This window comes from Ceratotherium simum, chromosome 20 (genome assembly GCF_057802395.1).
Source record: "Ceratotherium simum simum isolate JZ-2026a chromosome 20, ASM5780239v1, whole genome shotgun sequence".
Classification (NCBI taxonomy): domain Eukaryota; kingdom Metazoa; phylum Chordata; class Mammalia; order Perissodactyla; family Rhinocerotidae; genus Ceratotherium; species Ceratotherium simum.
In genome coordinates this window covers 40,010,906-40,027,389 of record NC_141919.1, presented here as the reverse complement: position 1 = coordinate 40,027,389, position 16,484 = coordinate 40,010,906, and the positions used below count along the sequence as shown (strand labels likewise).

At 38.0% G+C, this 16,484-nt stretch overlaps 1 protein-coding gene across 2 annotated transcripts in view; it reads right to left on the bottom strand.

Annotated features, from left to right (window-relative positions):
• The window catches only part of FOCAD (focadhesin), a 291,760-nt gene that overhangs the window by 261,546 nt on the left and 13,730 nt on the right, over nucleotides 1–16,484 (bottom strand). The window contains exons 1-2 of one of the 2 annotated variants that reach the window (XM_087444678.1): nucleotides 8,686–9,268; nucleotides 1,326–1,414 (exon numbers count right to left, since the gene is read on the bottom strand). In XM_087444678.1, coding sequence (XP_087300804.1) covers nucleotides 1,326–1,414; nucleotides 8,686–8,746 — 150 coding nt within the window. In that variant the 5' untranslated portion in view covers nucleotides 8,747–9,268. Of the gene's footprint in view, nucleotides 1–1,325; nucleotides 1,415–8,685; nucleotides 9,269–16,484 lie in introns of those variants that run through there. The other variant, XM_014792384.2, reaches the window with a different exon arrangement.

Below are 16,484 nucleotides of genomic sequence, written 5' to 3'. Positions count from 1 at the left end.
ATTTTAAAATACAAAATCCAAGGATAAATCAGCCTATATTGCTAAGTTCTCCATAACAGAATAGTTGCAACTGACATCCTACAGTAAACAATACATATACACTTTTCATTTAATTTAATAGTAACACACAGGCATTTCTTGATTATTGATGCTAATGAAGGGATTCCAGGCACAGAAAAATAAAAATTGTGGACAGCATCCTCCAAGCCTTCATCTTCTTCTTCATGGTAAGGACCTGTGCTGCACAGGATATGACTCCAACCCAGTCAGGTAGAAGGGAATCTTGCATAAGGAGTGTTCTACTCCTCATGGAAGGGTTCCCCACTACCCAGCTAAGTCAATTCCCACAGCAGGCATCTCCGAAGTTAACTGCTGAAAGTATCCCCGACGCTGTAGGTTGTTAAGTCTTCAGGCAGGCTTCTGCTGGTCCCTTAGCTTCACTCTCACAAGAAAAGACAGTAAACTATTATGATACCTTGATTAACCAGAATGCTTCTAGTTAACTGAAGGCTAGCCAGAAAACCACCTTTGTTTTAACTCTAATAATTGAAAAGTCCTGTAAAATAAATTATCACAATCTCCTGCCTGAGTTAGTATAAAGTCCAAATTTTTTAATCCAGGATATTTTACTTATTGAATGTCATTATTATAAAAATCTATTATTCTTAATAGTTGTACAGATTTAAATATTTTAATATTAAATATTTTAAATATTAATCTCTCATAGTCTGTAGATGTATAACCATTTATTTCTGTTCCCAATAATTAATTACAGGCCAAAAAAAAAATACATATTTAGGGGCCTCCCAGTTAATCAAGGTTTTATTATCTCTAAGAAGAAAAGTATGATATAAATAGAAGCTGAGATTGGCCAATTTCAATATTTACTTTCCAAGGTCAAATATAAAATTTCAAATTAACTCATATAAAAGTTGTTTAATAAAATAATATATCTCTAGGGGCCAGCCCGGTAGCGCAAGTGGTTAAGTGCGTGCGCTCCGCTGCGGCAGCCCGGGGTTCACCAGTTCGGATCCCTGGCACAAACCGACGCACTGCTTGGCAAGCCATGCTGTGGCAGCGTCCCATATAAAGTGGAGGAAGATGGGCACGGATGTTAGCCCACAGCCAGTCTTCCTCAGCAAAAAGAGGAGGATTGGCAGATGTTAGCTCAGGGCCGATCTTCCTCACCAAAAAAAAAAAAAATTATATATCTCTCTATATATAGAAGAATAAAATATCTAATGTTAAAAATATAAAGTTCAATTAACAATTCACCAAAAAGGTTCATTTGTTACCATGAAGCAAAAATAAATAAATAAAATTACCTGTGATTGGATAAGAGAATTTGGAAATTCAAACCTTTTCCTGATATCATCTGACATTTTTGCTTCTCTTACATGTATGTACGCATATTCTGCAACCAAAACAAAAGAACATTGTTAGTCCGGAAAAGGAGTTCAAACCAATTATTCCTCAAATAACATGAATGTTATTCATTCCAAAAACAAGGGAAATAAAGCACAGGGCTTTGCAGAGTAATCCTTGGCATACCCTTCCCTGTTAACCACTTCAGGCCTTAAATGCCATGATTGATAAATAAACTAAAAATACCCAACAGCTCTTAGTTTTTCCCATCAGAGCTAATTCCTGAAACAGATGAATTCACACTATAGAAACCAAAAAGAAATCCAACAGTTCAAGCCTAAATAACATGATTTTAAAAGTTCAACCACACGTTTGAAATAGAAATTAATTCTTTCATGGATCAAAACTTCCAGGGGAGAAAGAATCAAACTTTACAAAATTGCTTAAACTATGCCTCACTTTGGTACAAGCTTTCTTTTAAGCACTAATCCAACTGCTAGTGACAAGTGTAAAGCCTAGGTGAGCCTTTTCAGGAAGTATAGAGATGACCTAGAAACTCACACATCAACACAGAGTGCTGCCCTCCTAAAAGAGGAACAAGCAAGCAATTAGCACCAACTTTTAATATTTACATCACACCTCTCAATCTTACTGGGCTCTCAAAAAAAAAAAAAAAGCACGCAAAAAGGATAGAGGAGGGCTGGTGGTAAATTGAAGGCACACAACTAACAAGAGGATTTGCTAACGATTCAAATTTATCCAATTCCCATGCAGCACTGAATCCATCAAATTACACTACTTTGAAAAATAGGATGCTTTAGGTCACTTATTTATTACAATACAAAAAAAAAAAATTTTATGTCAATACAGTACTCTAGGTTACCTTATAAAAATAATAGGCAACAAAACCAAGGTCTCCTAACCTCAAAAGTGGAGGCACCTTGTGTTGAATCTGTAGCTCTTTCTAACAACTTTCCTCCTTTTCTTCCAAAGCTAATCTCCCTGAACGGATAATTTATCCTAGCTTTGTTCTTCAACATCTAAGTCCAACTTTACTCCCTTGCATTTGACATTTCACAGCACTGAAACAACCTGTTCCAAGACTGCAAACTATATCTCCTATCTAAATCTACTCACTAGCGTAAGCAGGTCAAAATTTCTTCAACTTCCCAGTTGTGTCAATTTCATCTTTCTTGGAACTTTCTTCTCTGTTGAATTCCATAAGAGAACATGACAGAATTTCCCAAAATGTGTCCTTGGGAAACCCAGGATAAAGAGATCTCCATGGGAGGAAAAAAAGGATTTTGTGGGGACATACATGGCCATCTTGAAGACTCAGTCCCTCATTTTACAAACACTTATTAGGTGGCTATTGTGTGTCAGGCACTGTTCTAGGTGCTTGGGTTACATCAGTGAACAAAACAGACAAAAGTCCCTACACTCATGAAGCTTATAGTCTAGTAGGAAAAGATAGACAGTAAATAAAAAACCGAATAACACACAAAATATAATATGTTGGGGCTGGCCCCGTGGTTTAGCGGTTAAGTGCACGCGCTCCGCTACTGGCGGCCCGGGTTCAGATCCCGGGCACACACCGAGGCACCGCTTCTCCGGCCATGCTGAGGCTGCGTCCCACATACAGCAACTAGAAGGATGTGCAACTATGACATACAACTATCTACTGGGACTTTGGGGGAAAAAAAAGGAGGAGAATTGGCAATAGATGTTAGCTCAGCGCCGGTCTTCCTCAGCAAAAAGGGGAGGATTAGCACGGATGTCAGCTCAGGGCTGATCTTCCTCACAAAAATAAATAAATAAATAGTATGTTAGAAGATGATAAGTGCTATGGAAAAAAAGAAAGTAACACAGAGCAAAGAGGATGAGAAATGGAGGAAGGACACATTTTCTATTTTAAACATCGTGGTCAGGGTCTCTTCTAGAGAGGGTGGCATGTGAAAGTTAGTCATACAGATATCTAGGGGAAGAGCACCACAGGAACAGGAAACAGTGAGTACAAAAGCCCTAAGCTAATAAAGCGCTTAAGACTTGTTCGAAAAAGAGCAAAGAGATAAATCAGGAGCAGAGTGAAGGAGGAAGAGAACAGTAAATCAGAGAGTCAATGAGAAGCCACATCATAAAAGGCCTAGCAGGCCACTGGAAGGACTGATGCATTTATCCTGAGTGAAAGGGGAAACTACTAGAGAAAAAAGTGATAAGAGTTGAAGAGAATCACTTGAGGTAAGAAGAGACCAGATGCTGGATAGATCTGAAGGTAGAGCCAGTGTGGTTGCTAATGAATTGGATGAGAAACAGGAGAAAGAAAGGAGTCAAGGATGACTCCAAGGTTTTTGATCTGAGCAACTTTATTTTTAATCTCAATTCCTTTGGGCATTTTACACATTAAACAAAATAATTTATATATTACTTACATGGCATTTTTTACTAAAAGGAAAAGATAGAGTTGCCATCAACTGAAATCGGGAAACAAGTTTTGTGGGGGAAGACCAGGAATTCCATTTTGGACAGGTAAGTTTTACATGTCTAATAGATATCCAAGTGGAAATGTCAGGTAGAAAGTTGGATATGTGAATCTATCATTGGAGAGACAGATCTTAGTTGGAGATAGAAATATGGTCCATATCATTAAAGAATCTGAGAGGTTCTATAACAAGGAGTTTGATTAACTTCGCTTAACCCAGAGTTTACCAAATTTATTTGGTCATGGCACCCTTGTCTCTAGAAATATCTGTTAACAGTCTATACAACCAGTCTTTCCTGGGATACACACTGGGAAACACTGCTCTACGGACTCCTCCTATTCCCCTGTCCACTCTGCGGCAAGCTCCATCTTCCTTGCAGAAGGCCCTCCCAAGCCTCTCTGCCCAGTGCTCTCTTCCTTTCATGTTAACTGTCCCAGAGCCTCCATCTTGTCCATATCTCCAAACACTTCCCTACTCTCTAAGGCTCTAAAACACCAGAAACGGGAGATGTCAAAAACAACACACATATTTTCTCTCATAAAAACTGTTTGCATTTCAGTTCATCTTTTCCCAGTTCTCCTCTCACAATTTCCTTCACCACCATTCTCTAAATCCAGTCAGTCACCAAGTCGGCTGCATTCTTTCCAGCATCTCAGAGCCTACCTATCCTCTCCATTTCTATACTCATCATCTTAGTTCCTCACGCTAGGCTTACTTCAGTGTCTTGAGGTTCTCCATGCTTGAGTTCATCCCACACATTGCTGTCACATTAACTGTCCTAAAATGCTATTTCCATCACATCATTTCCCCATGAAGAATTCATAGTGGGTTTTCAATAGCCCGTCAGATTAAATGCAAATTCTGATTCCTAGCTTTTGAGCCCGCCATCAACAGTCTTACCCATTCAACTTCATTTTCACTGCTGTCTAATTCTAATTTGGCTAAAACGGTTTTCAAAATAGTCCCACGTACTCAAAATCTGCTCATTCCTAAGGGATTTTACTTATACTGTTCTTTCCCACATAAAATGCCCTTCTCTATATGTTCCCACTATTTAAAGATGAAATTCTTTTCACAGCACATCTTCTCTGTTAAGCCTTTCCCAAGTAGCCACATCTTATAGTAATCACCTTGCTTTACATTCCTTCAGTACTATTGCATTTGGTCTGACCCAAACCATCATGTGAATATTTACACTACAATTGGAAATATTTTTCTGTAAAGAGTCAGACAGAAACTACTCAAGTCTACCATTGTGGCGTGAAAGCAGCCACAGACAGTATATAAAAAAATGACCATGGCTGTGCTCTGATAAAACTTTATTTACAAAAACAGGAGGCAGGTGGGCTATAGTTTGCTGACTCCTGGTTTACATGATGACTATTTTTTAAATTAATTTATGAAATGTATTGATACAATTGCTACAAATGCCACTCAAATTCGGCCCTGTGCTTTTAGGCACAAATAAATACATAAATAAGGTAAATTATACATCTTTTAATAGCCAAAAGATGGAAAAGTATCCTTTATCAAAGAAAATAAACTGTTTTGTGTCCCTAAACTCTGAAGGAAATTTCTCACATTAGTCTTTATAGATGGAATACAGTGTTATAATAAGCAATATTCTCAATAACATAAGCAAAAGGAAATTTTATATTACTTCTTTTTTAAACAAACCCTGGTTAAAGCCATGGGTATAACATAACACATAATTCAGCAAAAGAGCCTCAGCTAATGGGGTCCAAGTACAGAGTTTTCTCATGGTCTAATCTAACTCAATAGAAAGTAGACTTTAGAATGTCCAGAGAAGCAGATGGTTATCGACGTATCACAGAACAGACTTACCCAAATGTTAACAGTGATAGAGATAAACAGAAGAAAATGCGGGGTTCTACTCTCCGATTCAGGCCCACACTACTGGAATTCCAAAATGCTTTGGGGACCAGATGAGCAGCAGGTTAGGCAAATAGCTTATTATGGCAGTGAAGGAGACGGACCACCCAGAGAGATGGCTTTGTCTCCAGGAGGTAGGCCAATGGAGTGTAAGAGTACTGTTTTTATCAAAATTACCTAAGTATAGATGACAAATACCTAAGCTTACAAAGCACAGCCCTTATTTCAATGGGACACTTTAGAGAAGGAATACATTTTTTTTTAAATCTATAGTAACTCTTTCCTAACAAATGGCCATTAACCATTCTCAAAACCACTATCCAAGCTGCAACATGATTTGATATAATCCTTTAATTTTATTTATTTATTTATTTATTTTTTCCCCCCAAAGCCCCAGTAAATAGTCCTATGTCATAGCTGCACATCCTTCTAGTTGCTGTACATGGGACGCGGCCTCAGCATGGCCGGAGAAGCAGTGCGTCGGCGCGTGCCCAGGATCCAAACTCGGGCCGCCAGCAGCGGAGCGCATACACTTAACCACTAAGCCATGGGGCCGGCCCCTGCTATAATCCTTGATTTGCCATCCTTGGGCTACAAATTGCAAGTGTCTTCCATCTGCTGGAGACTTATCTTTCAAGGTTAATCACAACCATTTGGCTTTTTAAGGTATCAAAACATTCTATTCTCTTCGGAAATTTCAAGGAAGAGTACATGTGTTTGCTTTAGCACTGGCAGTGTAGCATGTGTCCTACTTTATTTTTAATCTCAACTTCCCTTGAGTATTTTATACATTAAAGAAAACAATTTATATATTACTTCTTAGCATGGCATTCTTTCCTAAAAGGAAACCAGTCACAATATGGTCCATAAACCACATGTGACAAGAGTGTTTGATTTTAAAGGATTTATCTTCAACTTGTCATTGTGCCTGTTTTGTCTGTCTAAATCTAAATCAGAGAGAGAATTTTTAACGAGGTCTTTAAGTTCAAAGTAAAATCAAAGCATTTGTTTAACTTAAGTAGTTACCATCTTATCTGCCAAGGTGTTTCAGCTCCATGAGAATACTTCCAAGAAAATAAATCTATCAATTGTATTCTAGAGGTAATAAAGGAGCAGCAGATAGATAAAGCACCTTAGGTTTTTTACTTTCTCTATGGTTTCTCTAGGATACTTAAATATACAACCATATACCACACAAAAGTGTTTAGTGTCAAACTTCAAATGAAGGGCACAATCTAAAAAACAAGACAAAAATCTATCTACTTATATTCACAAGTGGTATGGGAACCCAGCAGAGGGATTATGCAGGGTAGTTGTGGGGGGTGGGGGGGTAAGGTGGGGGGTGTATGAGAAAGTCTTTCAAGAGAAAGACTTGACTTTGAGAACTCTTGGCTATCAAATTTCTGTATAGGAAAGGCTCAGGTCTGCAATGTAGGTAAAGTCAGGGTTGTAGACTACATTCTTGAAGCTAGTTTACATGAGCAACGTCATCAGCAGACTGATAAAAATATATAGTGCATTCACATTAATGGGACCCTATCTTTCAGAGACACAAAAGCTAGGACTTCTTTTCTTTCTAACACTTTATCAACTATTCCAATTCTCAGTTATGCATTTATTTAGTTTCTTCCTCCCACAAATTAAGCTATAGAACATCAGCGTGAGGATTTTAAACACATTTTGACAAATTTTTTTATTACTTTTTTTGAATGGCTTATAGTAAAGCTGATGGGCACCATCAATAAATTTGAGCTGATCTTATAAGTTTATCAAGACTGTGGCTCAGGGGTACATTCCAGATTCTCCTAGATGCTTTGCCCCTGCCCCTTAAAAAAGAAAAAAAAAGAACTACCTATACTTTTCAGTCACCCATCTTGCTCTGCTGTCCAATATTTACATATTCCTTGTTCTTCTGCCTGATTAGCTTCTCACCTACCGCCTCTCAGTCCCTAAGTATCCTCTCAATCTATCTGCCATGATCTGGCAACTGGGTTCTGTTTAATTACCCTGTATTAAATCCTGACACCTGCTAGAAACCCAAGCTTAGCCTCAGCTCTTGCTTCAAAAGCTTCAAAATCATGGGCCGACCCCGTGGCTTAGCGGTTGGGTGCACGCGCTCCGCTGCTGGCAACCCGGGTTCGGATCCCAGGCACGTACCGATGCACCACTTCCCTGGCCATGCTGAGGCCGTGTCCTACATACAGAAACTAGAAGGATGTGCAGCTATGACATACAACTATCTACTGGGGCTTTGGGGGAAAATAAATAAATAAAAATTATTAAAAAAAAAAAAAAAAGCTTCAAAATCAACAGCCACCTGTATTCTCAAATTAATAGGACAAAACAATTAGAGCCCTCCTAACCATATGATTCATAAAAATGGAAAGGTCATGGGGAAATCACAATCAAAAGTTTTTAATGCTAAAGAACAAGTGTAAGAAAATAATTTTTAATCATTACATTCTCAAAGAGACCACTAAGTCATCGTTCAATTAAGCTTAGAGTAGAAAACACTTTTATGTTAGCCAATAATTTCAAAATCAGGCCAAGGTAGAGGGCAACTAAGTGGGATGACAGAGCCACGTGGTCACTATTATAATCAGAGAAAGCAGAAACTGCATAGGTGTGGCAGAGACTGCTAACTGTCCTTCAATATCTGTGCTCTCCTTCTACATTAATAGAACTGTAGCTGGACCAGCTTAATTACATTTCCTAGCCTCAAGTATGGTTAGGTATGACCACATGTGTGATCAAGTTTTCTCCAGTGGTATTTAAGCAAACGGGACATGTCATTTCCAGGCTGGAGCCTGCTTCCCCCACTTTCTCCCAACTAAAAACAACTCAGATTCAATCATGTGCGTGAAGACAATGCCTCTAAGACACTGCTGAAAAACAAGATGGAAGGAACCCAGATCCCTAAATGATAGCTTGGGGCAAAACTGCATACCTGGTATTCCAATTATTACATGAGAAAGAAAGAAACTTCTACTTTGTTTGAACCGCTGCATTTTGGGGTCTCTTTGTTGCAGTAGCTAGTACTTCCTTAATAAAATAACGAATCTGAGATCACCTCCCTTCCATAGTTTTTGTCACTGGAGAAATGAAGAAACTGAATGTTAGAGAGGTTAAGCAACTTGCCAAAAAGGCAAATCATCCTGGCAGTTCTTGACTTCCGACTCAGTGTTTCCCCGGACCATGGGTAACATGAGGCATGACCAGCACATTCTACATTACTGCATCATGTCCCAGGAATTTTAAGATCTATAATTCAAGAGCTGAGCAAATTAAGGTGACTATGAGTTCTGATGATCTCACCGGTTGCAATTTGCTAAAATACATCAAATTGCAATCAAATTCCTGCCTTTACAATTTAGTTCCATCCAAGTTATATCACATGCTACTTACTCATAGATTTTGAAATGGGAGTCTAAAATAAGATCAAAGGCAGGAAATTCCAAGTTAGAACTGATTGCTGTCCAGGAGAACCAGGCATTAAAGTAAGAAACAAAGCCATCAACTTCAATAATGTCTGATTTGTTACAATATTGTCTCCAGTTATTCTTGAAAAATCTTTCTTTTAAAAAAAGTGTCATGTGTATGTATTTATATGCTAAATATATAAAAGAATATAGATGAAAAAGTTATTTTTAAAAATCTAAACACTTATTTATCTCTAGAATTTTTACAGTATCCAATTTAAGTCTTCAAAGAAGTCTTCAAATTAGCTCCTTTATAATGAGGTGCATGTGCGATTTAGATAGCAAAAATACGGTGGAGGCTGCCTTGTTCCTTGGCTTTTTTATGTTAGCATAGGGACCTTTTCTTTTTCCTACAAGAGCATTTCATTGTCCACAGAATTGATAGGCAGGAACAACAGAACCATTAAAATAAGGTAAAATCAACAGAGGTCAATAAAAGTCATATTGGATTCCTAAAAAAAAAAAAGCTCCTTTATTGAGGATTTTTTCCAATATTACAATTTATAAATATTTTTGCTCCACCAAAAGGAAACTCAAATTACTCAGTACATTTTTTAAATAAATATTTTATGTTGATGCAAAATAAGCTTTACAGGGAATTTATAATGAAACTGATGCCCAATCATTTTAAAGATCTTACTGACCAATAAATGTCTAATCAGAATAGCTAAAACCTCCAGATTCATAATCTTACTTCAAATACTATTCAGTTAACTAAAACTTAGTGAAAGACCACAGAATGTATTTTGTAGGTATTTTATTTGTATTTCCTCCCCTTGAAAATGACTCAATTTTGTGCACTGGTTCTCTAAAACAATTTGCTTCTCAGCAAATATTAACACGGTACAAACTGAAGTATTTATGGTCTAATGATATGACATTTGGGATTTTCCATAAAATACTCCAGTATCCCTCCAAGGGAAAAAAAAAGAGGGAATGATAGATAAAACAAGAATGTCTAAATGTTGATACTAGAATGGTACACTGGAGTTCATAATACTATTCTATTTTAAATATATGTCTGAAAATTTCCATAATAAAAAGTTTTTTTAGCCCTTCTACCATAGTGAGGACACAGAGAGAAGTCACCAGCTATGAACCAGGAAGAGGGCCCTCATCTAACCACGCTGGCATCCTGATCTCAGACTTCCAGCCTCCAGAACTGTGAGCATTAAATTTCTGTTGCTTATTAAAAAAAAAAAAAAAAAGTTTTATAAAACCCCACTATGTGGTTCCCACTAGGGGCCAGGCAATATTCTAAGCACTTTACCTTTATTAACTCATTTAACCCTCACAATAACCCTATGAGATAGGAACTCATCTTACAGATGAAGAAACTGAGGCACAGAAGTCAGATAACTTTTCCAAGGTCATATAGCAAGCTGGAATCCAAATCCAGGTTGTCTGGGTACATATGTACAGAGAAAAGCCTGGAAAATATAAACTGCGGGTGATTTTTATTTTTGTTTGTTCCTATTTTCTAATTTTTTCACAAGAACATATGTTTTTGTAATTTGAATCAAGTTACCAAAATATGAAAATCTTTATTCAGATACTAACACATTCTTTAGAAACAGAGGATATGACTTTCTGAAACCGAAAGAAATGCAAGTATAGAAATCTATCACTAACGGGTGCCAAAAGGTCAACAGCAACAAACTAGGAAAATTTTAGAAATGATAAAAGATTACTTTGTTAGCCATCTTACCAGTGCTTTATGGAAAGAGTAATATTGAAAAGAGTCAACGTAATGTAACTAAATAGATTCAGTTAACTTTATTTAAAAACTTACTTCCTCCATTTTCAAGGAGAAACATAACCATTATAAATTTTCCCATATAGACTCCTGAAAAATTCTACACCAAAATAAAAACTCTTACTCTTGAAAAATTATGTAGACTGATTAAAAGTTAAAATGGCAACATTTTTCTTGATTGCTGCAAATGACCAACCTCATTTCTTATTTTTCATGAAAACTAAATTTTTAAATTCATGTAGAATGGAATATTTTAGTTATTTTAACTTGCATTCTTAGTACTAATGAAAGCTAAGATCAAATGAGCAGAGGAATTTTACAAGAAGACAGTAAATTTCCCTACTGTTAAATACATCAATGTAGCCCAAGATGAACACAGAGAATATCTCTAAATTCCAGTCCTGAATGGATACAATCACATAAACAACATAATCACCACACTGTTAGAAGAACCACTCTGAAAGTGTTCAGGTGAATAAGATGAATAGTGTATTGTGAAGCAATGTCATACATTTTTTGAAAACCTTAAAACTGTCTATAATGAAGATGAAAAACATCTTTAATCTGATCATGCTTACAGTCTTACATACCTCTATCATCATGATGACAGAGCAACCTGAGAAAAGTGTGTGCAGTTTGGGGACGGGGGACACACAAACCTGGATGTACATCCTGGCTCCAGCACTAGCCACTAAAATTTAGGTTCATCACTTACTACCTTGGAGCCTGTTCCCTCACTGGTTAAATATGGGGACCCCTGCCTCACAAGGTAGTATGAATAACAATATGAAGTGTGCCTGAAAGCCAAGAGGGTCTTAACACAGTAGGTGCTCTAAAAATCTGTGTTTCCTCCCTCCCTTGATACCAAGGGATAGGCAAGGGAGGTGAACGATGGAAAAGAATTTGAGTTTTAGTGATAAGTAGGTTGTCTCTAATCAAAGACCAGGGTGGGATCTCGTATGTAAGTCACCAGCTGGAGAAATAAGACACTAGCCCCAAGGTCAGAAAATGCATGAAATTCCCATTCAAAATATAGTTGACTTCTAACTTACCCGCTGAAAATCTTTCAATAGCTTCCCACTGCACTTGTAACAAAATCTGTTATCACGGCCATAAGGTACTACACGATTTGGTCTCACAACCCTCCCCCAGTCAGAAAGCTTCAGCCACAGTGACCTCCAGTTTGCTCTGTGAACCGCCAAGCTCTTTCCACGTCTGAGGCGGGAAATCTCAGGCCCCTCAGCCTCAAATATTCTTGCCCTTGTTGTTCAAACAGTTGACTTCTCTCACCCATCACATCTTCCCTGGAGCCTTGCTTACCCTCCTCGCCTCAAGTAGTTCTCCACCGGCTACCCACAGTGACCCTCTATCCTTCATAGCTTTTATCACAACCTCAAATGATCATTGTTTACTTATTTCTGCTGCCCCTCTCTACCCCCCAGTGAAATGCAAACTCTTGAGGGCAGGGACCTAGTCTCGCTTTTTGACCATTATAACCCTAACATGTAAGAGAGTCACTGAATAAACACAGGATTTAGAACACCACGTTGGATGAAACAGCTCCCATGTGCCAAGCACTCCACAAAACACTTTAAGCAACTAATCCCATTGGATCTTCACAATAACTCTGAGGTAGATATTATTAACTCCATTTCCCACATGAGAAAATAGGAGCTCAGAGAGGAAGTAACTTGCCTGGGGTTCTACTGTGGTATTAATAGCCAGGATTTATTGAGAGTTTTACCATGTGCCAGGCAGGTACGGTTGAAGCTCTTTACATGCGTTCTCTCACCCAATATTCAAAACAACCCCTGACACAAGTACTATTATTATCCTCATTTTCATATGAAAAACCAAGTGAGGCAAAGAGAAGTCAAAATTAATTGCCTAATTATGTAAGAAGCAGAGCATGGATAGGAACTGTGCAGTCTGTCTCCAAAGCTCTCATTCTTAACCACTCCTCTATAAACAAGAGTTGACACAGAGTCTTTGTAAAATTAAGATAATCCATTAAAGCACTTCACTCAGAACCAGGCACACAGCAAACATTTTTAAAATGGTAGCTATTATTTTTCTTAGTCTAAATCCAACACCTTGTTTTTTCTAGTATATCTTGCTGCATCCCAGGGAATCAAGCAAATCCTTAAAAAAAATACCTGGGTTTGGATATACACCGTGTTAAATCAGGTTCCCAAAGCAGCTCATCAGCATATGCAAAGAGCTCTGTATCTTTGTATATACTGCAACCCTGAAAACATGCAATCAAGTCTAACGTGCAAAAGTTACATATTAAAGTGCTCCACTTCGAGCACAAAAGACAAAAATTATCAATCTGAACTTAACTCTCATTTACAGCATCATCACCAGCAATACATCTCCCCCATTCGCATACGTTCTTTGATTTTATACTTTCATTCATCATTGATCATTCAGTTTAAGTCCCAGGCAATTAGTGCCAATCTTTAGTAAGTCCATGCTTCTTGCCACTGATATCAATAATTTCATACGTACATTTCCCATTTTTTTAAGTAAGTAAATACTCATTGAAATAGATAAAAGCAATTATTTGCCCAAACGATTGCTCAAACACTACCACACAGACACAGATGGCTACACTGCTGCAAATGAACGCTTGGCTGGCAGGTAGCCCCACCATGTGACAGTTCAAAACACAGTTCAAGGAGACAGAGAAATTTCTGTGTGGATGAGTTCACTTGTAAACACACAGAGTTTGAAATAACGGTGGAATGTTCTGGAAGAAATGTCCAGAAGCAGGAAGCTCAAGAGGAAACCTCTGCATGTTCTTTCTCAGTTCCTGCAGCTGTCTCAGAAAACAGGGCTTGAACTACAACTTGGCATCACATTCCAGGCAAGGAGAATATGAGGACGTGGTACAGAGGGGCCACATTGCCTCTCTGACTGAGCTAGGCTCAGATAATTTCTAATGTCCCTTCCAGCTCTGAGAGGATTGTAATCAGTCCTCAAGACGTAGATCTTCTCATTATGAAAGGGCGAGCTTCCACCTGTGTGGCAGCTGCACCTGCTCAGACACCAGTGACGCCGTATCTCAAGCAAGAAGAGTCCTCACTGACCACGCCTGCTGCATTCCTCTCCTGGCCTTCTGAGTCTTGAGAGGGTCAGTTGAGTCTTGTTCACTACTGCAGGGCCTGGCACGTAATAAGCAGTTAATAAATATTTTTTGAGTTACTGTGTTTAGCACAGTACCTAATACCAATAGACTCAAAAAAACGTTAGAATCAGAATTCTACTGTTTATTTTGTTTTCGGATCAATTTTTCAAAACACAGTGAGAAAGAGAAAAGAATCTATATTTTTCTCACTAATCAAGACTCATGGGGCCGGCTCCATGGCTTAGCGGTTAAGTGCGCGCGCTCTGATGCTGGCGGCCCGGGTTCGGATCCCGGGCGCGCCCCGGGGCACCGCTTCTCCGTCCAACGCGAGGCCGAGTCCCACGTGCAGCAACTAGAAGGATGTGAACCTATGACATACAGCTATCTACTGGGGCTTTGGGGGGAAAAAAATGAATAAATAAAAAATCTTTAAAAAAAAAAAAAAAGACTCATGAAACAAAGACCAAAATAAATTAATACGAACCAAAAGTAGAAAAATAAATTTGTAAACAACTTTACTTCCAAATTAATACAATAACCTGAATTCAGTGATCAACACTTTTAGGGTTTGAAAATAATTAGTTCTTTTTAGACACACCCTTTCTCCTAGCCTTTTTTTTTTCTTTACCTAAGCAGATAACGTTTGTATAGGTAGTATAAGGATGAACTTCAGCCAAGTCGAAATCCCAAATCAGCAGAATCCAGATTAGTGACATTTTATTACATTGTTATTCATTTCGGTAAATTTTCTTAAAAAAATAAAATAAAAAGGTCAAAGAACACATGCAAAAGCTCACAAGACTGATTCTTCACTGTCTCCAGCTGAATCTAATAGAGATGGAAAATGGGTCTTTGTTATTGAATACATCATAAGTTTTACATGAAAGCTTCAGTTGACAGCTATTATTTATCATAGCTATGTTCTCAATCTGCTATGTATTACAACCCTTTAAAAATCTGCAGTATCACCTCTGTGTTTTTCCCACTGGAGTAAAAGGCATTTTAAACTTGTAATTACCCAAAGAAGTAACAATTACTAATTTTCTATGACACAGCTTAGCATTATTCATGGCTGTTTTTATTTGTAGGGTGCTTAATCAGATATTAGTTAACCTTCACAACCACCCTGGGCAGAAGATCATTAGTAAATAATTTCACATTAGCACAGAGACACCAAGCAGCATACTCAAGAATTAGAAGACGATTCTAGAATGAAATGCTGATATCCAGTTGGCAGAGTACAGTGGGTAGATGCCTTTCAGATAAAGTTAATTTAAGAATTATATTTAAACAAAGAAAAAGAAGAAAAGGAGGAGGAGGAACATGTAGCTCCTCGTGAGGATTTTTTTTTAATTTCACAAATTTTAAAATCAAGACATACAATTTTCATATGCACAGGTTCAATGGAACTTTTCAACACTATGTTAGAAGTAAATGACTGACTAGATGAACAGAGGCAACAGCTCCACAGGCCAGCAACTCACAATGAAGCTAACGGTAAAAGAGCTTCATTTCAACCTCAAAAACTACTCCTGCTTCTTAGCCCAAATTCAAACACTATCTATGAAACTGCTCACAACCTGGCTTACCTCCAAACACATACAAAGGTGCTCAAAGGCCAGATCAGCTCAGGAGCAAAGCCACAGAAATAGGTAGAACCAGCAGAGTTTCCAGGGCCACAAGAGTCTCTCTAAGCCCTACCCGCCATACTCAATTCCACAGGGAACTTAGCACAATGAGGCTGAAAGTCTAGGGTAGATCAAAAACTAATCCACCCTATGAGAGTGGGCAGTCAGGGTACCACTTACTGAGAATTTGATCTCAGTAGTTGGCACTTCTTGGCTATATCCCAAAGCATGGCATACATTCTTCAAGTTCTACTCCCCTCCCATCCAAAAGTATAAGTACATAAAAGGCTTAAAAGCAAACATCTTTTGTGCAAAGTTATTCATTGACCTAAAAGGTAAGCTAAGGAATACATAGATAAAATATTGATCAGTAATGTAAAACAACATTATGAACAGTTTTAATAATGTAAAGAAATGCATATAATAGAGTTAAAAAATTGAAAGAAATTTTTACACACAATCATGAACAAAACAAAGTTTAAAAATATATATATAGGGGCCGGCCCAGTGGCATAGTGGTTAAGTTCACATGCTCCACTTCGGTGGCCCAGAGTTCGGGTTCGGATCCTGGGCGTAGACCTACACACCACTCATCAAGCCATGCTGTGGGGGTGACCCACATACAAAATAGAGGAAGACTGGCACAGATGTTAGCGACAATCTTCCTCAAGCAAAGAGAGGAAGATTGGCAACAGATGTTAGCTCAGGGCCAATCTTCCTCACCAAAAATATATATATATATATTTACTAAGA